At 44.2% G+C, this 22,359-nt stretch overlaps 1 protein-coding gene across 1 annotated transcript in view; it reads right to left on the bottom strand.

Moving 5' to 3' along the window:
* The window catches only part of ace2 (angiotensin I converting enzyme 2), a 58,797-nt gene that overhangs the window by 9,582 nt on the left and 26,856 nt on the right, over positions 1–22,359 (bottom strand). Inside the window, exons 11-15 of the mRNA XM_060833251.1 lie at positions 17,090–17,234; positions 13,737–13,835; positions 11,084–11,206; positions 9,785–9,963; positions 5,862–5,920 (exon numbers count right to left, since the gene is read on the bottom strand). Coding sequence (XP_060689234.1) covers positions 5,862–5,920; positions 9,785–9,963; positions 11,084–11,206; positions 13,737–13,835; positions 17,090–17,234 — 605 coding nt within the window. The remainder of the gene's footprint in view (positions 1–5,861; positions 5,921–9,784; positions 9,964–11,083; positions 11,207–13,736; positions 13,836–17,089; positions 17,235–22,359) is intronic.

The following is a 22,359-nucleotide window of genomic DNA, read 5'->3' as shown; positions in this document are numbered from 1 at the left end:
TTGAGGGGTGACCTTATAGATGCTTATGAAAGGGGCATAGATAAGGTGATTGACAATGTTTTTTTTTCCCCTGGGGTAGGGGAGTTTGAGACCATGCGGCATATTTTTAAGGTGAGAGGAGAAAGATTTAGAAAAGACATGAGGACATTTTCTTCTACATAGAGAGTGGTTTTTGTGTGCAATGTGCGTCCACAGGGAAGTGGTGGATGTGGGAACAGTTACAATGTTTAAAAGATATTTGGATAAGTACATGAATTGGAGAGGTTTGGAGGGATATGGACCAAGCGCAGGCAGGTGGGATTGGTTTGGTTTGGGATTATGGTCTGTTTCCGAGCTGTATGACCCTATGACATGGTTGAACATACAGGATTGAAATCATTCTGGCAGTGGTGTTAAATCCTTAGAAAATCGTACCCTCCAGCCCCAGCACCAAACCCAATCTAATCTTTCCTGTTTGGAAAGATGGGTTTAAAATGATTTCCTTTCCTTACTTATTCCTCCTGGATTCCCAATCACCCATTGCGAAAGCAAAAGTGAAAGCATTAATTTCCAGCAAGTGGCCTTATAGATTTTTCAGGCAATCCTAAAGTGAGGATATTAAAGACATGGCCATCTCATGATAACACCATAGCAACCTATGAGTCATTATTAGCCTAATATATAAGGCCCTGCCCTAATATATAAGGAAAGATTAGATTGGGTTTGGTGCTGGGGCTGGAGGGTACGATTTTCTAAGGATTTAACACCACTGCCAGAATGATTTCAATCCTGTACGTTCAACCATGTCATAGGGTCATACAGCTCGGAAACAGACCATAATCCCAAACCAAACCAATCCCACCTGCCTGCGCTTGGTCCATATCCCTCCAAACCTTTCCAATTCATGTACTTATCCAAATATCTTTTAAACATTGTAACTGTTCCCACATCCACCACTTCCCTGTGGATGCACATTGCACACAAAAACCACTCTCTATGTAAAAGAAAATGTCCTCATGTCTTTTCTAAATCTTTCTCCTCTCACCTTAAAAATATGCCGCATGGTCTCAAACTCCCCTACCCCAGGGGAAAAAAAAACATTGTCAATCACCTTATCTGTGCCCTTTTCATAAGCATCTATAAGGACATACTTAGAGCATAGGATATAGAACAGTACAACACAGGACAGGCTCTTTGGCCCATGATATTGTGCCAAATGTGATGCCAAATTTAACCAATCCCTTCTGCCCACCCCTGGTCCATATTCCTCCATTCCTTGCACCTATCACTCTCTGTGTAAAAAACTTGCCTCTGACATCTCCTTTGAATTGTCCCCCTCTCCCCTTGAATGCTTGTTCCTCAGTATGAGAGGGGGGTCACAATAATTCGTGCAAGAGGGAACACTCACAGCTCCCAGAGGGTTAATTGCGATGTCACTTATGCTGACAAGGTTAAGCTTTTAACCATCAATGGCAATCCTGCCACCATGAAAAATGGCAATCAAAGTAATAAAATTTGTCAGTGGAATTCGCAGCCTGCAGAATAATCATGAGATGGCAACTTAATTTCAGCAAGATCCAATATAATCGCCTCTGAACAATGATCAAACAGGGGAAAGTGATACTGCTTGCCAGTGAGGCAGTGTATATTGGAAGTGAATCAATTACACTGAATCACTGAGATTGCAGAGGGATAGTCTAGCCAGTCAATTGCCATCAGGAAGAGACACTTTCAGAGAGTAAGACATGAGGGTGAAGGAAGTATTGAACCCAGTGGGTTTAGAATGACAGATTACATACAGCTTTCTGCACAATTGCGGAGAAATAAAATCACGCTTCATTTGTATAGATACAGAAATTGCTGGGGAAACTCAGCAGGTCGTGACGGCATCTGTGAAACGAAAAAAGACTTAACGTTTCAAGACCAGTGACCTGTTCTGAGAAAGAGTCACCAGGGTCTTTCTGCTTTCATCCCAGAGATGCGGCCAGATCTGTTGAGTTCCCATAGCAATGATTCTTTCGGATTCCCAGCATTGGCAGTGCTAAGTTTTAATTTACTGTGTGGTCATTCACAGATAAATATATTTAAAAAAGACTGTGTGATGGACCATTAATCTACCCTGAGATACCCACTCCAATACCCACTGTCTACCCTGTTAATTCACCCACTCCTATACCCACTGTCTACCCTGTTCACTCACCCACTCCTATACCCACTGTCTACCCTGTTCACTCACCCACTCCTATACCCACTGTCTACCCTGTTCATTCACCCACTCCTATACCCTCTGTCTACCCTGTTCATTCATCCACTCCTGTACCCACTGTATAACCCTGTTCATTCACCCACTCCTACACCCATTGTCTACCCTGTTCATTCACCCACTCCTATACCCACTGTCTACCCTGTTAATTTACCCACTCCTGTACCCACTGTCTACCCTGTTCATTCACCCACTCCTGTACCCACTGTCTACCCTGTTCATTCACCCACTCCTATACCCACTGTCTACCCTGTTCATTCACCCACTGCTGACCACACTGTCTACCCTGATTCACCCTCAGTTTTGTACCCCCTGCTCATTCACCCACTGTTACACCCACTGTCTACCCTATGAATTCACCCACAGCCTTTTCTGATTCCCTTATTCTCACGCCACTGTTGGCAATGACATTTTATTTTGTGTTCTAGATTTGCAGGAGCACCTCACAGACATAATCATTGTTGTTCATTCGTGTTTAATTATTTTAATTCTCTTTCCAGCACCGTTTACCATGCAGCTTGGGAACAGAACTTAACCTTGAGTATTGTGCACTGTTCCTGGAGATTGGGAATATAAGTTTTCTGATGTTGGGGTCCTGTTTCTGTAGTTGTTTGGATATAATAACTACACGCCTAACAGTCTGAGTTATAGTTATGAAAAGTCACTGAGGGGACTGAGTTAGCTAAAGTGAATGGTCGAGAAACAGTGACAGACATTTTGGTGACAATAGCTGAATGAGGACTCGAGGTGAGGTAGTGACGGGTGTCAGAGAAATGACAGAAGTGCAAAGGTAAATATTGGGAAAGAACACAAGATGTGTTCAAAGAACAAAGGATGCTAAATATATCGAGCGAAATTAAATTATGTAGGCTACTGTAGGTAAATAATGCTGATGGTAGGTAAATAAATAGGAAAAGAGTAGCTAAAGTAGTTTTGTGTATTGAGTACAGGAGTTGGGAGGTCATGTTGCAGCTGTACAGGACATTGGTTAGGCCACTGTTGGAATATTGTGTACAATTCTGGTCTCCTTCCTATTGGAAATATGTTGTGAAACTTGAAAGGGTTCAGAAAAGATTTACAAGGATGTTGCCAGGGTTGGAGGATTTGAGCTACAGGGAGAGGCTGAACAGGCTGGGGCTGTTTTCCCTACAGCGTCGGAGGCTGAAGGGTGACCTTATAGATGTGTATAAAATTATGAGGGGCATGGATAGGGTAAACAGACAATGCCTTTTCCCTGGGGTGGGGCAGTCCAGAACTAGAGGGTATAGGTTTAGGGTGAGAGGGGAAAGATATAAAAAGGACATAGGGGCAACTTTTTCACGCAGAGGGTGGTACGTGTATGGAATGAGTTGCCAGAGGAAGTGATGGAGGCTGGTACAATTGCAACAATTAAGAGACATTTGGATGGGTATATGAATAGGAAGGGTCTGGAGGGATATGGGCCGGGTGCTGGCAGGTGGGACTAGATTGGGTTGGGATATCTGGTCAGCATGGACAGGTGGGACCGAAGGGTCTGTTTCCGTGCTGTACATCTCTATGACTGGAACATTTTAAAGGGGAAACAAAGCTTTGAAAAAGTATTTCATATCAATCGTTGCTGTGGAAAACACAGGAAGTATCTCAATAATAGCAGAAAATCAAGGGGCAAAAGAGAAAGAGGGAGCTAAAATGATCTCTATCACTGGGAAAGGAACTTGGAAAACCAATGAGATTATAGGTTGGTTAATTCTCTCAGATCTGTACAGCATCTGAGGATCTTAAAAAAAGGTAGTTGCAGTATTGATGGATGCATTGGTTGCAATCTTTCAGAATTCTCTCAATTCTAGAAATGTCGCAGAAGATCAGAAAAACCACTAACATAACACCACTATTCGAGAGGGGACAGAGGTAGGAAGCAGAAATCTATACCCCAGTTAGCCTAACATGTATTATTGGGAAAATGCTGAAACCCCTTAAAAAGAAGGCAATTACAAGACATTTAGAATAGAATCAGGCAGGGTCATCATGGTTTTGTGAAAGGGAAATCATGTTCGATGATTGAATTAGAGTTCTTTGAGAATGGAACGAGCTGGATGGATAAAGGTGGCCCAGTAGATGTTGTGTATTTGGATTTTTAAAAGATATTTGATAATCTGCCACTTTCGAGATCACACATAGGGTTGTGAGTGATACATTAGCATGGATAGATGGTTGTCTGATCGAAAAGAACAAAAGCCAGCATAAATTATCGCTCCATGGTTAGTACTGCTGCCTCACAGTGCCAGGGATACTCGTTTGATTCCAAATTCGGACAACTGTGTGTAGGGTTTGCACATTCTCCCTGTGTCTGTGTGGATTCCCCCTGGGTGGAGAAAGTGAGGACTGCAGATGCTGGAGGTCAGAGTCGGGAGTGTGGTGCTGGAAAAGCACAGACAGTCAGTCAGGCAGCATCCGAGGAGCAGGTGAATCAACATTTCGGGCAGAAGCCTTTCACCAGCTGTTTCCTCTGGGTGCTCTGGTTTCCTCCCACATCCAAAGATGCAGGTTGGGTGGATTGGCCACACTAAATTGTGCCCCATAGTATCCAAGAGTGCAGATGGATTAGCCATGGGAAATGCAGGGATAGGGTGGGTCTGGGTGGGATGTTCTTCAGGTGGGCTGAATGGTCTGTTTTTCACACTGTCAGAAATCTAGGTTGCGGCTAGTGGAGTCTCACAGGGATCAGTCTTGGACCCTGAAATATTTCACATCTATACTCATGACTTAGAGAGATACAGTAGCTTGGAGCCACATATGCTGACAACAAAAAGATGTGCAGGAAAATAAGTTGCAAGGAGCCTAGATGGATGAAGTGAGTGATGAAACATTTCACAGATGTGGGAAAGTGAGGCGTTGTCAGTGGGTAAATTGAAAGTGGAATATCATTTAAGTGGGGAGAGACTGTGCGATGTTGCAATACAAAGGATGTGAGTGGTCTTGTAGGAGTCACATAAAGAGAGTATGCAGGCACGGTGAGTCAGTCAGAAATGCAAATGCATGTTGGGCTTTTACTGAATGAAGATTGAGTAGAAAAGTGGGGCATCCTCCCATTGTTGTACATTGGTGCAGTACTATGTACAGATTTGGTTTCCTTATTGAGGGTGAGGTGTGTCAGAGCGAATTCCTGCAGATGCTGGTATCTGTACTGAACACAACAAATGCTGGAGATCACGGCATCAGGGACCATGCAGGGAGAGAGAGAGAGAGCAAGCTAACATTTCGAGCCCCTGATGTAGAGACCTCTTGACTCAAACTGTTCGCTTGCTCTTTCTCTCTCTCTCTCCCAGCATGCTCCCTGCTGCTGTAGTCTCCAGTGAAGGAGAGGGCGACCTGCTTTGGAAGGGGTTCAGATTCTTCCTTCTGGGATGAGGCGATTGTTGTCGGAAGAAAACGTTATACTCGCTGGTGCTGAGAGAGAAACGAGAGGGCATCTTACGGAAACGCATAAAATCTGCTCTTGTGGGGGAATCTCAAAATGAGGCGGCACCATTAGATCAGCTAGGATCTTACTGATTGGTGGATCAAATCGAAGGAGCTTGTACGACCTGCTCCTGACCCTATGTTTATTATCATAATCTTATGAAAATAAAATCAACCTTACAGCATTCTGTCCAAGGGCTGCCTTCAAACTAATCCGCACTTTAATTGCATCCTTTTCATCTGAAAATAGAAAGAAGGAAAATAAAGAACCACCAGTTTGATTCAGAATCAAGCACTAGAGCTTGAAAATTAATTTTAAAGTCTGAAACATATAAATGCAATGAGCCATGATTTATTTATTTAAAAGCACACCGTGCTAAACCCTTTCATCCTGGCAGCCATTACATTAACCAGGAGTGTTTGTGGTCACTCCCACAGTGGAGGCTTGGAACTATCTGCCCCTTTCACTGTTCCCTTTGGTTAGCTCAGTTCCCCTTACTTGTTCTAACCTGCCTCCCACTGATCTGAGCCAGGGGCACATACATTAGGACCAGGGGTAGGCACTCATCCACTTGAGCCTGGTCTTCCCCTGCAATCTCCTGCCAGCACAGCAACCCCCCTCCACCTCCATCCGTGGCTCCAAACAGTCCCTCCAGGTGAGACAGAGGTTCACCTACCTCTCCTCCAACCTAGTTTACTGCATCTGTGCTCCTGATGTGGTCTTCTCTACCTCAGGAAGACCAATGTAAACTAGGAACGTTTTACCGAGCATCTCAGCTGGGCCTGTAATGGCCAGCCTTATCTCCTGTTTATCACCCACTTCAATTCCCCTTCCCACCCTCCCCCACCCTCTGCCTCCTCCATTGCCACAGTGAATCAGACCGCAAATTGGAGAAACAACACCTTATCTTCTGCCTGGGCAGCCTACAGCCCAGAAGACTCATCACTGAGTTCTCCGATTTCAAATAACCTCCCTTCCCAGCATCCCCCCTGTTCCTACCTTCCATTCCTCTCATAGGCTAACCAGGTCATACCCTCCACCTGGGTTCACCTATCACTACCTCACCACTCCTTTCCTCAGAGGACAATTCACCCATTCTGGGAATTAGTCAAGTGAACTCATTTCATCAAAGTTTCTGGATTTCCGGTCTTCCAGTTCCTTGGGTTTTAGTTAGCCTACTTGGAGACCATGCCTTTACCTCTTTGCACCCGAACCATTGGATTCCCCTGCTTAAACCTCTGACTGGTCACTCTTCTGTAAGATAATCTGTAAAACCTAACGCCTTAACCAAACTTTTCCCTAATTCTTGATTGGCTGAATGTTATCCATCGCTTTTTAACCCTTCTGTGGAAGTGAGTGTTCTCTTAGGTTAAAGGGGCTATATAAATATTAACTTGTTGTGACATTAAACATCTTCTCCTTTAATGGTGCTCACTTCCACTAATTAAATGTGTTCACGATGGGGAACCAGAAAATTTCAGCCATTTCAGATGATGGTTGCCTGGACGAACGTTTCTCATTCTCTCCTTCAGCTCTTTGTCCACTACATTGATTACTGTACTGATACCTCACAGCGCATGTGTGTGGGTGGGTGTGAGTGTGGGTGGGTGTGTGTGGGTGTGGGTGGGTGTGCGTGGGTGTGGGTCAGTGTATGTGGGTGTCTGTGAGTGTGGGTGGATGTGGGTGAGTGTGGGTGAGTGTGGGTGGGTGTGGGTGGGTGTGAGTGTGTGAGAGTGTAGGTGGGTGTGGGTTTGTGTGGGTGGGTATGAGTGAGTGTGGGTGGGTGTGGGTATTGGTGAGTGTGGGTGGATGTGCGTGGGTGCGGATTGGTATGTGTGGGTGTCTGTGTGGGTGGGTGTGGGTGAGTGTGGGTGAGTGTGGGTGGGTGTGGGTGAGTGTGGGTGGGTTGTGTGAGTTTGAGTGGATGTGGTTAGGTGTGGGTGAGTGTGGGTGGGGGTGGGTGAGTGTGTGTGAGTGTGGTGGGTGTGGATGGGAGTGGGTGAGTGTGGGTGGGTTGTGTGAGTGTGGGTGGGTGTGGGTGAGTGTGGGTATGTGTGGGTGGGTATGGTTGAGTGTGGATGGGTGTGGGTGGGTGTGGGTCTGTGTGGGTGGGTGTGTGTGAGTGTGGGTGAGTGTGGGTGGGTGTGGGTGGGTGTGTGAGTGTGTGTGAGTGTGGGTGGGTGTGGGTCAGTGTGGGTGACTGTGTGTGAGTGTTGGTGGGTGTGTGCGAGTGTGGGTGGGTGTGAGTGGGTGTGGGTGGATGTGTGTGACTGTGTGTGAGTGTGGGTGGGTGTGGGTTGGTGTGGGTGGGTGTGTGTGAGTGTGGGTGGATGTGGGTCGGTGTGGGTGGGCGTGGGTGAGTGTGAGTGAGTGTGTGAGTGTGTATGAGTGTGGGTGGGTGTGTGTGAGTGTGAGTGGGTGTGGGTCTGTATGGTGGGTGTGGGTAAGTGTGGGTGGGTGTTTGTGGGTGTGAGTAGGTGTGGGTAGGTGTGTGAGTGTGGGTGGGTGTGGGTGAGTGTTTGTGTGTGAGTGTGGATGAGTGTGAGTAGGTGTTGGTGGGTGTGGGTGGGTGTGGTGTGTGTGGGTGAGTGTCACTGAGTGTGGTACTGTGTAGGTAGTTGTGTGTGAATGTGAGTGTGAGTGAGCGTGCGTGCGAGTCTGAGTGTGACTGAGTGTGAGTGGGTGTGGGTGAATGTGACTGAGTGTGCATGGGTGTAGGTGAGTGTGGGTGGGTGGGTGTGAGTATGGGTGGGTGTGGGTGGGTGTGTGTGAATGTGGGTGAGTGTGGGTGGGTGTGGGTGAGTATATGTGGGTGTGTGTGAGCGTGGGTGGGTGTGGATGGGTGTGGGTGAGTGTGGGTGAGTGTGGGTGGGTGTGCGTGAGCGTATATGGGTGTGCATCAGTGTGTGGGTGTGGGTCGGTGTGGGTGAGTGTGATTGAGTATGGGTGGGTGTGGGTGGGTGTGGGTGGGTGAGTATGACTGAGTGTGGGACTGTGTAGGTAGTTGTGTGTGAGTGTGAGTGAGCATGAGTGCGTGAGTCTGAGTGTGACTGAGTGTGAGTGGGTGTGGGTGAATGTGACTGAGTGTGCATGGGTGTAGGTGAGTGTGGGTGATTGTGGGTGAGTGAGGGTGAGTGTAAGTGAGCGTGACTGAGTGTGACTGGGTGTAGGTAGATGTGGACGAGTGGTGGTGTGTTTAGTTGAGTGTGGGTGAATGAGTGTGAGTGTGGGTGAGTGTGAGTGAGTGTGCGTGGGTGTCGGTGGGTGTGGGTGAGTGTAGGTGAGTGAGTGAGGGTGAGAGTGAGTGTGGATATGTGTGGGTGAGTGTGGGTGAGTGAGGGTGGGTGAATGTGGGTGGGTGAGTGTGGGTGGGTGAGTGAGAGTGTGGGTGAGTGAGTGAGGGTGGGTGAGTGAGGGTGGGTGTGGGTGAGTGTGTCAGCCAACCCTGATCTGGATTACCAATATCAGGCTTAAGCCATACAGACTCATTCCAATATGTTTTATTTATTCCTTCCTGGGCAACACTGGCAAGGTAGGCATTTTCTGCCAGTCCCTAGTTGCTCTCTAACTGAGAGACCATTTCAGAAGGCAGTTGAGTCAATCACACTGGGCACCCATTACTTATGCCCAATGTGGTTGACTCTTAACTGCCTTCTGAAATGGCCTCTCAGTTAGAGAGCAACTAGGGACTGGCAGAAAATGCCTACCTTGCCAGTGATGCCCAGGAAGGAATAAATAAAAACATCTAGGAATGAGTCTGTATGGCTTAAGTAACCCTGAGGTCTCTTCTCACTCACAATCATCTTCTTCCACCACTGAGTGGTCCCTCTCTCCTCCTTAGCCTCTCAATTTGAACGGTGCCACCATTCTCTCTTGTTCAGGGTCATAAGAAATAGGAGCAAAGTGTGGCTACTTGGCCTGCTTGAGTTCGCCCCCCTCATCCCAACCTCAACCTCCATTATCCTCCTCAACTCATCAACCGAGAGGAGAAAAAGTTTAGCCGTCATTTTCCAAAGTTATTTCTTCACGTTTTAATTAGAAACAACAAAATTGTCCCCAATGGAACGCAAGGGGATGGCTGGCTTAGTGGGTTCTCGACTTACATGGGCTCCAGTTGACATCCCACCCGACGGTCCGGCCATTGTCTGCGTTGTTTTTCTTCAGCCAGGCATACAAGGGTTGGAAATAGTTCAGCAGTGGCGTGGAATCCATTCTGGTTTGAGAGGTTACCTTCTCGAGAGCTCTAGTCCAGGATTCAGACTTCCCTAATTTCAGCATGTCACTGCACGAGAGAGAAAACAAGGCAACTGGATCAGACTGTCCACCTCATGCTTGGTCACTTCCTTTAAACACTGAAGGAGCCATAACTGAAGGGACTGAATAGCTTCTGTGCACGATATCTGTCTCAATCTTACAGCCGATGAGCTGAACGCAGTGAAGAATGAAGTCACAAATTATCTTGCCACTCAGTTGGACGCTTGTGACGTAATCGTACATTGTGTGATAACAAATTTTCATTGTAGATTTGTTTTTTTTAACTGGAGGAAGGTCTGAGATGCTCCACTGGTGTGAAACCATACTAGCAAAGCTGACACAAGCTCAAAGCAGAGTTGGCCGGCTCTGAATTCTGGCAATGTCTTAGTTGTTCCATTGACTCTGCACGGCAACATCTGGGATAAAAAAGCACTGAACAGAGCACTGAGTACAGGAGATGGGACGTCATGTTACAGCTGTACAAGACATTGGGGAAGGCCACATTTGGAGTACTGCACCGAATTCTAGTCGCTCTGTTGTCGCAAGGATGTTGTTAAACAGGAAAGAGTGCAAACAGGATTTACGAGAATGTTACCAAAACGGTTTGAGTTCAAAGAAGAGGCTAGATAAGCCGGGAGCTTTTTCCCCTGGAGTGTGGGAGGCTGAGGAATGGCCTTATCAAGGATAATAAAATCATGAGGGGCATCGATAAGGTGAACAGCCAAGGTCTTTTCCCCAGGGTAGGGGTAGTCCAAAATGAGAGGGCGGGGTTTAAGGTGAAAGGGGAGAGAGTTAAATGGGAGCCAAGGGATAACTTTTTCACACAATAAGTGACGTGCGTATGGAACGTGCTTCCAGGTTGAGGCATGCGCAATTGCAACATTCGGAAGGCATTTGGAAAGGTAGGTGGATAAGAAAGGTTTAGAGGGGTAGGGGCCAAACGCAGGCAGCTGGGGGCTAGCTCAGTTCAGGAAACCTGGTCGGTTGGGCTGAAGGGCCTGTTTCAATGCTCTCTGTGACGCTTTGATTTTTATCCGATCTGATAGCTTTACGCAGTGACTCTGACACGTTGCCTGGAACTTCCTGTGAGCTGAGTGTTCTTGTGTTACACCAGATACAACAGCATGCGCAAGGGATTGAAAACTTGCCTGAGTTTCTTGCCCGCTGGTGCGGAGTTGGTGATGGCACATTTGTGCAGTTCTCCTTCGTGGCCAGTGACCTTACACAGCGCTTCGTGAAACTGGAACTGGTAGATTGTCCTTGTATAGTACCTAAAGGAAAGGACAGGGAAGGTGTTATCGTAGACTGCAAGCCAACAGCCCACAGTAACCAACACGTTCATCAGCTGCAGTGTGCACTGGGGAAACATGCCAATCCCTGACAATAATCCACCCTCAGGGCCCAGCAACTGGGATTTCTCTGCTATTGTATAAGGTAGAAAAGATTCAGGAGAGTAGTTAGCACTGCTGCCTCACACAGCCAGTCCCGTGGGTTCGATTCCACCCTCAGGAAACTGTTTGTGTGGAGTTTGCCCATGCCAAGTTGCCCATGGTGTGCAGGTTAGGTGGATTAGCCATGGAAAATGCAGGGTGAAAGGGTCAGGGGGGATAGGGTTGGGTGGGTTGCTCTTCGGAGGGTCGGCGTGGACTCAATGGGCTGTAGGGAATCTACAATTCTACGACTAGAACATGACAGTATTCCAGAAGCATTATTCCTTTTAAGGAATAGGTTATTTAGCCCCTCAAGCCTGCTGTGCCATTCACTAGCATCCAACACTCCTCATGGAGAAAGTGAGGGCTGCAGGTGCTGGAGGTCAGAGTCGAGAGTGTGGTGCTGGCAAAGATCCGGCAGCATCTGAGGAGCAGGAGAGCTAACCCCACCGCCCCGTGGCTGATCACTTCAACTCCCTCTCCCACTCTGCCGAGGATGTGCAGGTCCTGGGCCTCCTCCATCGCCACACTCTCACCACCCAATGCCTGGAGGAGGAACACCTCACCTTTCATCTTGGGACCCTCCAACCACACGGCATCCACCAGTTTCCTCATTTCCCCTCCCTCCACCTTACCCCAGTTCCAACCTTCCAACTCAGCACCGCCCTCCTGACCTGTCCATCTTCCTTGCCACCTATCTGCTCCACCCTCCTCTCCGACCTATCACCTTTACCCCCACCTTCATTTACCTATCACCCTCTCAGCTACCTTGCACCCACCCCCAAACCCCCTCCCATTTATCCCTCCACCCCCTTGGCTCACAAGCCTCATTCCTGATGAAGGGATTTTGACCGAAACGTCGGTTCCCCTGCTCCTCGGATGCTGCCTGACCTGCTGTGCTTTTCCAGCACCACCCTCTTCGACTCTGACATCCATCATTTTCAGTCCTCACTTGCTCCTGATCAAACATTGAGCCAGTCAGGCAGCAACCGAGGAGCAGGAGAATCGACATTTCGAGCATTGTCTCTACATCAGGAATTTGCTCAAAACAGCGATTCTCCTACTCCTCGGATGCTGCCTGACCTGCTGTGATTTTCCAGCACCACAATCTTCGACTCTGACCTCCAACATCTGCAGTCCTCACTTTCTCCCTGATCAAAAAACCTATCTACCTTAGTCTTAAATAGATACGAAGACTCTGCCCCATAGCAGAAAACCCACAATTCTCTCCCCAGAAAGCTTATCACTTTGATAAATTAAGCACGACCAGTGATGCGGGGTTTGCTTCCATGAGGGTACCTTTACTTAATGTGACAATGTTTACACCATCCTTCATAAAATGAGAAACTAGGATCAAACAGCATAGTGTTGAAGGATATGACAGATATTTATTACATATTAAACAAAATCATTGTATTCACAATCACCTACACGGCTTACCAAGTACTACGCTCTTTGGTTATAAGGAAAACATGCTTCCATTAGTGTGTCACGCTTTAAGTGATCCGAGTTAAGATGGAGTCTGAGATCTTTCTACCCTCAGGTTGCTGCTACAACATAGCGGTGGTTTCATGAGCATACCTCTTAAAGATACTGACCACCAGACAGAACTCAATGGCCAGTGGGGAAAGGGGAGATCCTAGTGGAATTGAGAGCAGACCTCAGCTCAGGTCAGACCCCCTAGGTCTCACAGGCAGGGATTGACTTTTCATTTCATTATCCGATTGGATAGACAAAGAGAAGCTGAAAATGACAAGTTGTCAGGAGGGATATTCTCCTGTCTGGAGGGCGAATGGGGTCAAAGGTGTACAGTCTCTGAATGAGAGCTAGACCATTTTGAATTGAGGTGAGGAGGAACCTCTTCTTTCAGAGGGTGGTATATCTTTGGAATTCTATACCCTTAAGGTGTGCGCAGACTTAATCATTGAGTATATGCAAGAGAGATAGCAACGGATTTCGAGATATTAAAGGTATCGGTGGATTTGGGATTGAGCTCCTATAAATTAGCTCCAAACTCCTATTCTGCAACTGTTATAAGTCACCAAAATGCATGTTTGCAAGTTGAAGTGTGTTATTGCAGTGAGATACAGTCACAACATCATGGAATGTACATCTCAACAGCCTGGGGAGTGCTCGTTCGAACATCCAGTATCGAGAAAAGAAACCGTGTCGACAATGTTTGAGAACTATTTGGACAGCAGCGTGTTGTCACTGGCCACATCTACAGTCATGGAGACATCAAGGTTAACCAGGATAAGTGAATGACTCAGGTTTCAGCTTTCAAGTGACCCCCTATCACAACAGTTGTTGATACCGGGGAAGTCTCAGTTCCCACACTGGTGATGGACACTGCAGGGGATTTTACACATACCTGATGAAGGAGTAATCATTGGAAACATGGTAGAGAGCGGCCGGATCGCAGTAGGTTTCATCATGCGGTAGAGGCTCAACAACACCAACAATCCTCCGCCTAAGAAGAAGAACAAATAATGGGATTCCTCACTGAAAGAAATTTCCAATCAGTTTCCACTCTCCGACCCTTCCTTATATCTTTGTGTTGTGTCCCTTCATGCAGTTATCCCATATTCTTTCAGACGCTGTTATAGAATTAGCTTCCATCACCCTTTCAGGCAGTGTACCACCGATCATAAACATTTACTCTACGAAAAACACAATCAACTCATCTTCACTCTGTGTCTAGTGATAAATTATTCCGACTCTGGTGTCCTCTGGTTGTCGACATTGGTGTCAGTGAAAACAATTTCTCCTTAGTTCCTCTCCCAAAATACTTCACAATCTTGAACACCTTTATTAAGTCTCCCTATAACCTTCTCGGTGATAAGGAGAATGGCCTTCAGCTTCTCCAGTCATTCTAAACTCTCGAGAGCCCTGTCTCTGGTGTTGATTTTATACGTTTCCCCCTCTGTACCCTCTCCAAGGCTTTACCCTCCTTCTTAAACTGCAGTGACCAGAATTTGATACAGTATTGCAGCTGGCCAGTGTTTAATCTCAGTTCAGTATAATCTCCCTTCCCTCAGAATCTGTTTAAAATTGGATCATAGACTCTTTGACAACAGCTGACCTTGCCCTGACATTGTCAAAGAATTGCGGACATATACCCAAACACACTTTCTTACACTGCACTCCTTTTAAAATGGTACCATTTAGTTTCAGGAACGTGAGAAGGAGCAAGGTGTATGTTATATACCATGTGTCGAGGGGATGTTATATACCATGTGTCGGGGGATGTTATATACTGTGTGACTATATGTTTACGTGTGTGTTTTAATGTTGTCCCTCAGACCAGGTTTTCCATTTGTTGAGGTTGTGTCTAATCTGCCTTTCCCCATTTCCATTGATACATTCAGACACAGAAACCATCTCTGATTAAACTTTCCAATTGATCCTGCATCCGGTGACTCCTATTAAAGCAGGTTTGAAGCTCTGAGTACCTTTTAGATGGAAGGGGATTTCCTAATTGCATTCCTGATAAATGGAGATCTCATTTTATTGGAAGGTGAATCTGATCCTTGATGCCACAACCTGCAAAAATCATTTCTCTCGATCTACCTGTTCCTCATAAAATCTTCAATACTTGATTATATTACCTAGAGCCAACAAATCTCGATCGAGTATAACCCTAGTTTATGTGGTATCTTTCCTGGCAATTTAACCCTTGGAATCTGGATATCATTCCAATAAATCTGCCCTGTACTCTTTCCAAAGCCAATATATTCTCCCTAAGGTGTGGTGCCCAGAACTGGCATCTATCAAACATTCCCTTACAGAACTGACTTCTATCTCCCTGTATTGTCCTCCAATCGACATAAAAACTCAGTTTATTCTGCTTCTCCTTATTTCTCCATTGAAAATACATCTCTTCACACTTCTCTGTCTTAAGATTTATCTATCTGCATCCATCCATTTCACAGATCTTTCAAGGTTTTCCTGAAGTCCGTCGTTATCTTTTCCACTGTGTAATACATTTCTAAGTTTCTCAACAACGGCAAACTTTGAGCTGAAATATATTACCTCAGGTTTAATGTTGATCAGAATAGAAGTGACTAAAGCAGCCCTTATAGGATGACCTGTCTTTACATCCCTCCAGCCAGATAAAAACATTTCAGCTTTCGTTCCCTCCTTCGGCCCTCTGGGCTTTCAATTCTTCTAACATGTCCATTACTAATGCAGACAATAGAAGTCCCTAAGTAAATGATGGCATTATCTTCATCAACTCTCCTAAGTACATCAACTAGTACTCAATGTATTCAAGTGGAACAGTGTGAGTTGCTTTCTTTATTTATTCTCAGGATGTGGGTGTCATTGACCAGACCAGCATTTATTGCCCATCCCTAACGGCTCAGAGGGCAGTTAAGAGTCAACCATATTGCAGTGGGTCTGGAACCACATGTAAGCCAAACCAAGATGGCGGTTTCCTTCCCTAAAGGACATTATTGAATCACAAGGGTCTTTCCCAACAACTTGCAATGGATTCATAGTCATCAGTAGGCTCTGCATTCCAGATGTTTATTTGATTTAAATTCCAACATCGGCCATGGTGGGATTTTAACCGGAGTCTCTGGATTAACAATCCAATGATAACACCAATAGACTGTCACCTCCCCAGTTGAGTACTGGATCCCAAGGGCTCTTACCTTTTGGACTAACCTTCCATCTGGGACCTTGCCAAAGGCTTTAATGAAAGTTGCAAACAGAGGATGACACCAGAATTGAAAGCTCTTTTTTTGTGTGCAGGTTCAGAGAAGTCAGTCAATAGGATTTTTAACAAGGATTCATCCCTGAAATAGATCAGCTATCATTCTACAGCTACAGGAAGGGAAATTCTCGACAAACCGTGTAGGTTATGGCAGAAAACTGCTCTCAGTCAAAATCCAGGCCTACATTTCTCTCCCTGAAGTTTTAAACAAGGAGTTGATTTTAACAATTCAGGTTCAGCATGGAGACCAACCAAGTAAGCAAGTTAAAGTCAGTCATCAGGTGCAAAAGGTCAGCATTACTGGGCAAAAGAAAGTGCTTGCATTTCCATAACACCTTTCAAAACCTCAGGATGCTCCTAAACACTTTCCATTCAGTTGCGTTTCCTTCCATAGTTCCAGAGGAACTATTTTGTTGCCATCACTCTCTCATTTTGAGAGAAGTAACTGGTGCTGATTTAACCTGAGGGCCATCAGATCTCAGGAGAGGGAAGAGGTTGAGAAGGACAGTCCTTCACTGTAACCTCAAACCGGTGATGGGAATTGAACCCACACTGTTGGTATCACACTGCTCTGTAAAGCAACAATCCAGCCAACTGAGCTAAACACATTCCTGAGATGAATCATAGGGCTGTTCTAGAGAGAGAGAGAGAGATGATGATGACTTGAGGCTTCGTTCACTCAGGGCTTACAGCGTTTAGGCGTTCCCTCTTGATTATCCGGGATATTGGATCAACCAACAAATACCTGCTCCCATAGGTGCCAGTAAATAAAAGGTTTGCAAGACTCCAACACTCACAGCATGGTCCAACCTTCAGCAGTCCACGTTGTGCTAGAGAAATGCACTCACTCCAACCTTTCCAGGACAGAAAGCCTGATGTGAAAGCCGCTGACTTCATAACCATCTCCTCTTAACCACTTTGACTTCAGTCAAAGAGGAAAGGCAGAAACATCCCTTGGCTATTGTCACGATGAGATTATTAATCACAGCTCAGTGTCAAATACTTACTTCATTTCCCAATACTTTTTCATCCACTGATCTTTGGGTATGTTTCCTCGGAACATTTCCCAACGCCACTGCTCCATCATGTATGTGAAAGGCAGGGTACCCACAATAGTCAATGCTTGCTTCAACAGGAAGTTGATGTCAATCTCTATGATAGAAATAATCACAACTGTTACAACTCCTTCTCAATTCTTAGTCTCGCTAATTTATACTTATGGTCCCAGTGGCCTTACGGATGAGGCATTGGGCTCTTAAACCAGGGATTATGGGTTTCATTCCCATTTGAGGTGCTGTGGGCTCTGGGTGGCACAATGGCTCAGTGGTTAGCACTGCTGCTTCACAGCGCTAGGGTCAAAGGTTCGATTCCAGCCTCGGACGACTGTCTGTGTGGAGTTAGTACGTTCTCCCTGTGTCTGTGTGGGTTTCCTGTGGGCTCTCTGGCTTCCTCCCACAGTGCAAAGATGTGCCAGTTGGGTGGATTAGTCGCACTAAATTGGTTATAGTGCCCACAGATGTGCAGGCTAGGTGAATTAGCCATGGGAGAGTCAAGGTTATCGGTGTAGGGTTGTGGGTCTGGGTGGGTTGGTGTGGGCTGAATGCCCTGCTTCCACACTGTAGGGTTCTATGCCAAGATTAAGAGCATAATAAATGGCAATGTAATTCCTCCTGCCTCCCTCTATTTGTTTTGCCCAATAACATCTAAACTGAGATTCATTTCACACTAGGCAATCTGCCATATTAGATTAGATTAGATTACTTACAGTGTGGAAACAGGCCCTTCGGCCCAACAAGTCCACACCGACCCGCTGAAGCGCAACCCACCCATACCCCAACATATACCCCTTACCTAACACTATGGGCAATTTAGCATGGCCAATTCACCTGACCCGCACATCTTTGGACTGTGGGAGGAAACTGGAGCACCCGGAGGAAACCCACGCAGACACGGGGAGAACGTGCAAACTCCACACAGTCAGTCACCTGAGGTGGGAATTGAACCCAGGTCCTTGGTGCTGTGAGGCAGCAGTGCTAATCACTGTGCCACCGTGCCGCCCATATTCCTGTTTGTAACTCTGACTTGAGAGACGTTTCATGAGGAGTCAAATAATATTATCCTATTCTCTTGAGGTGTACAGTGAGAGATGAAGTGGGACAGTAAAATTAACATGCATCCCTTTTAAATAAGAGACTAGCTACAATGTCCAACTGCAAAGTATGCAAATGTCCTTCTGAGTCAGTGCCCAATTGGGTGACACCATCTAGGTTTATTCACCTGGCAAGGATGGAGTTCCATTAAAGTGGTACAGAATCATTGGAGCAATGAAGAATTGCTGTAAAAATGGGAGATTGTTGAATTAATAGAGAATTGTTAGTGTATCATTGAGTAGCTGAAGTAATAGAGAACTAATGCAGTGATGAAGAACACTTGGAGCAGTAGAGGGCTGTTGAGGTAATAGCAGGTGTTGAAGTAATAGGAGGCTGTTGGAGTAATAGGGGACTATTGGGGGGATGTGACTACAGTTATTTTGTTTGGTTGTTTGGTCTCCCAATGGTACCTTTGCAATCGTTTCTACGTATTTTATCGGTTGCAAAGTTGGTCGAACCTCCACATGGCTCCCCCTGGAAATGACCTGTGAGAGGAAGCTCAATATCAGAGGAGTGGTTTTAATTGTTTAAGAAGTTATATTGGCATGGATCTTATCATTGATTTTATCACTGATTTTATCATTGGTTTTACCTTTGGTTTTATCCAGTGCTGTGTAGCCACTGACAGTTTTAGTGTTCTCTTTCTGTTGTATGAGCAGTACTCTACTCAGGTCGGCTAATACAACCAGAGAAAAGATACGAGACGGCTGGTGACCTATCGGTCAATGTTAGTAACCTATTTTTGGCAGCGGCGATTAGGTCGAATTCCAAAATTTCCAGTTGGGTGGGAGACCGGGAAAATAACCGCCCCTGCACGGTTGTTATTGGCGACACCGTGTGCTAACTGTGTTAGCCAAATAAGGACGAGACTATCTGTTTCTACGCAAACGGAAGAGACCATAATAGTCACTCCAACACGGCTGCCCTCTAGCAGGCACGAGGAAGCTGGTAATAAAGTCCAGAGGACTCAGGATCAAGTTCGAATTGAAGGATTCATAGAGAAAGCCCCTCTAGAATCTTGTTCTTTTAATAGCCAGACAATTTTTAATTCGAATTTTAAAGGGCCCTTTGATTTTAGTCAAATTGGAGAACCAGAGAGCAATAAAGAGAATAGTGAGAGGAGGATTATTCACCCGGTTGTTAACGAGAAAGATAAAATAGAAGTAATAATAGAAGATCCATTAGATAATTTTATGGTAAATTCTGTAAATTTATAATACGACGGGAATGTTTAGAAAATATTTAAAATTGTGTAAAGCTGTGAGAGTTAAATGTAATAAATGTGGCTGGGAGGGTAGTCACCAATCAGTTGGATGTCACTACCCTAAATGTAACAGTAATATAAAAGAGAGGGAAGAAGATAAATCATTCCAAAGCGAAATTTGCCCGCTTAGATTTACAACAGCTATAGGTTTAGGATAACACGAGAGTTACGTGCACCCTAATTTGAGAAATGCTAAAAGAAATAAACAGAAAAAAGGTAATTTGGAAAAAGTAGAGAAAGGTAAAAGAGGTCCAACTCGGAAATAAAAATCTTACAACAATTAGAACAGGAATTTATAGGTTGTAAAAATATTAATAAACTTATAGCTGAAAAATTGAAAACTAAGACGTCAAAACAAATTTCTGATTCAAGGAGATTGTTAGTTAAACATAATAAGATTAGCGATAAAGTTGTGGGCACAAGTCAGGAAATAGTCCCCAGTAATGACAATAGAAGTAAAGAGAATAGTGATATAGATTTAGATACTCCAACAGAGGAGATAGTAATAGATGAATATAACCATCAAGGAAATAATAATATCAATGGGAATGTAGAATCAAAAGATGGATCATTAATAGAGTTAGTAGAGATGATAGAGGACAAAATAAGTAAAAGCAAACGTATAGTATATGATTATGACAGCATTATGGATATGATAATTGGTAAATCAGGGACCAATGATGAGAGCAATAGGTCAAAGAAATTGAAATGTAAAAAGGGATTAATTACTAAGCAGAAGGAGAGTAGACAAGAATGTAAGATGAGGGTAAATAACGCTAAAGGAAGATATAGTAGGAAAAAAGGAAAGGTTAAAGAAACACAGGTTTTATATAAGAATAAAAGACAATATTTAGCTAGAACTACGATGGGAGTTCCGGCTAAATGCGAATGTCCACTTAGCAAGGAGGAATCGGAGGATTATTTTAAAAATATATTATCTAATCCTAATGAAAAAAGCAATTTGAGAGGTTTTGTCAAATACAAAGGGCAAATTGAGGGACCAATGTGTGACATGCAGACTGGCCCTATAACGGTAGGGGATGTCAATCAGGCCGTTTAAACCACGGAGGGGCCGGACCAGATGACGCCTAAAGAAGTGATTAGAATATTTAATAAAGATAATATGATAATCCCCAGAATTTATACCATTTGGTTGGAAACAGGCAATATCCCTGATATAGTAAAACTAAGGAGAACAGTATCAATCCCCAAAGTTAGTGAGGAGGTTGGGTTAAAGGATATTAATAATTGGAGACCCATCACAATAGGTCCAATTTTGTTTCGGCTTTTTACAAAAATTATAGCTAATAGGTTAAGTAAAGTTATAAATTTAAATAAACAGCAAAAAGATTTTATGGCAGGAGTAGCGGGTTGTGAAGAGAACATTAAAATTTTGGAGAATATCATTAGTGGAGCTAAGAAAAAGAAAATCGACTTAGCTTCGTGGACCTGGATAAAGCCTTTAATACCGTTGGGCACAAATTGATAATAAATGCCCTCAAGAGAATTCAACTCCCTTCAGTTTTTATTAAATTAATTATGAGCTTATATAATAATAACTTTACTAAGATCTAATGTTTTAATTGTACAACGAATAAGATCAAAATTTTAAGAGGGGTTAAACAAGGTGATTCTTTATCACCGATTCTTTTTAATATAGTTATGGACCCCCTTATAGGTACTATTGAAGAAAGAGAAAAAGAAATATTTTTGGGGTCCAGATAAAGAGAGCTATCATTGTGTAACCTTAACGTTTGCCGATGATATAGCTTTGATTAGCCAAACCTATGAAGGAATGGCATACAATTTAAAACTGATAGAAAAATTTTGTAATAATACTGGGATGGAGATTAATGTAAGAAAAACTAAAGGATTCTACTTTGCTTATAAAAATAAAACCTTTATTTATAATGATAGGGCAAATTGGAAATTTAATGAGGGAAATATACAGTTTACAGATCCAGGAAGCACTGATAAATATCTAGGTGCAAAATTTGATCCATGGATTGGGGTAAGCCAAGTGAATTGGGAAGACCAATTAGGTATTTGGATAGATAATCTTAAAGGATCTCTTTTAAAACCTGTACAGAAATTGGAACTCTTAAAAGTGTATTTTATCCCTAGACTTTACTACTATTTAATTTTATCGGAAGTATCATTAAACTATCTTAACAAACTTGACAATATAAATTAAAAGTGCAGTAAAAGAAATATTACATCTCCCTCAATCCATCACAGATGGGTTTTTATATACTAAGACCCGTGGTGGTGGCCTTGCGTTGAATAAACTGTCTACATTTATTCCGATTTCTGTTTTAAGGAAATATGAAATGCTATGCAAATCCGAGGATGAAATTTTACATGTATCATTTTCATTCGAGAGTGTTAGTTTAGCTACAAAAATGCAAAAACTTAGTAAATTGAAAGTTTTAGAGAAGATTTGGAAGCCAAATGTAAATCGACAATTGGAAGAAATGGATATCACCGATGAGGAGAATAATGGTATAGAGGAATTTAGTAATAAGAACTATACCAACTGGAGGTCTATAGAACTTCAGAAATGGATGGCCTTGCTCTGTCAAGGGGTGGGCACCCATTATTTCAAGAACGATAATATCTCCAATAATTGCTTGACAAAAACTCAATATAGGCAGACGTTCAAAGTAATAAATTCAATTTTATTACGAACGAACCTACGAGGGCGTCTCTAGCTTATGGAAGGCCATTTAACATTAAGAATTGTCGGCGATGCAATGATAATTCAGAAACGATTGCGCATATTTCAGGATGGTGTCCCTACGCAAAAAATATGAGGATTAAGAGACACAATAGAATAATGGAAGAATTAATAAAGTTTATCAAG

Source organism: Hemiscyllium ocellatum, chromosome 12, assembly GCF_020745735.1.
Source record: "Hemiscyllium ocellatum isolate sHemOce1 chromosome 12, sHemOce1.pat.X.cur, whole genome shotgun sequence".
Taxonomy (NCBI): Eukaryota; Metazoa; Chordata; class Chondrichthyes; order Orectolobiformes; family Hemiscylliidae; genus Hemiscyllium; species Hemiscyllium ocellatum.
This window is presented reverse-complemented; position numbering and strand designations above follow the sequence as displayed.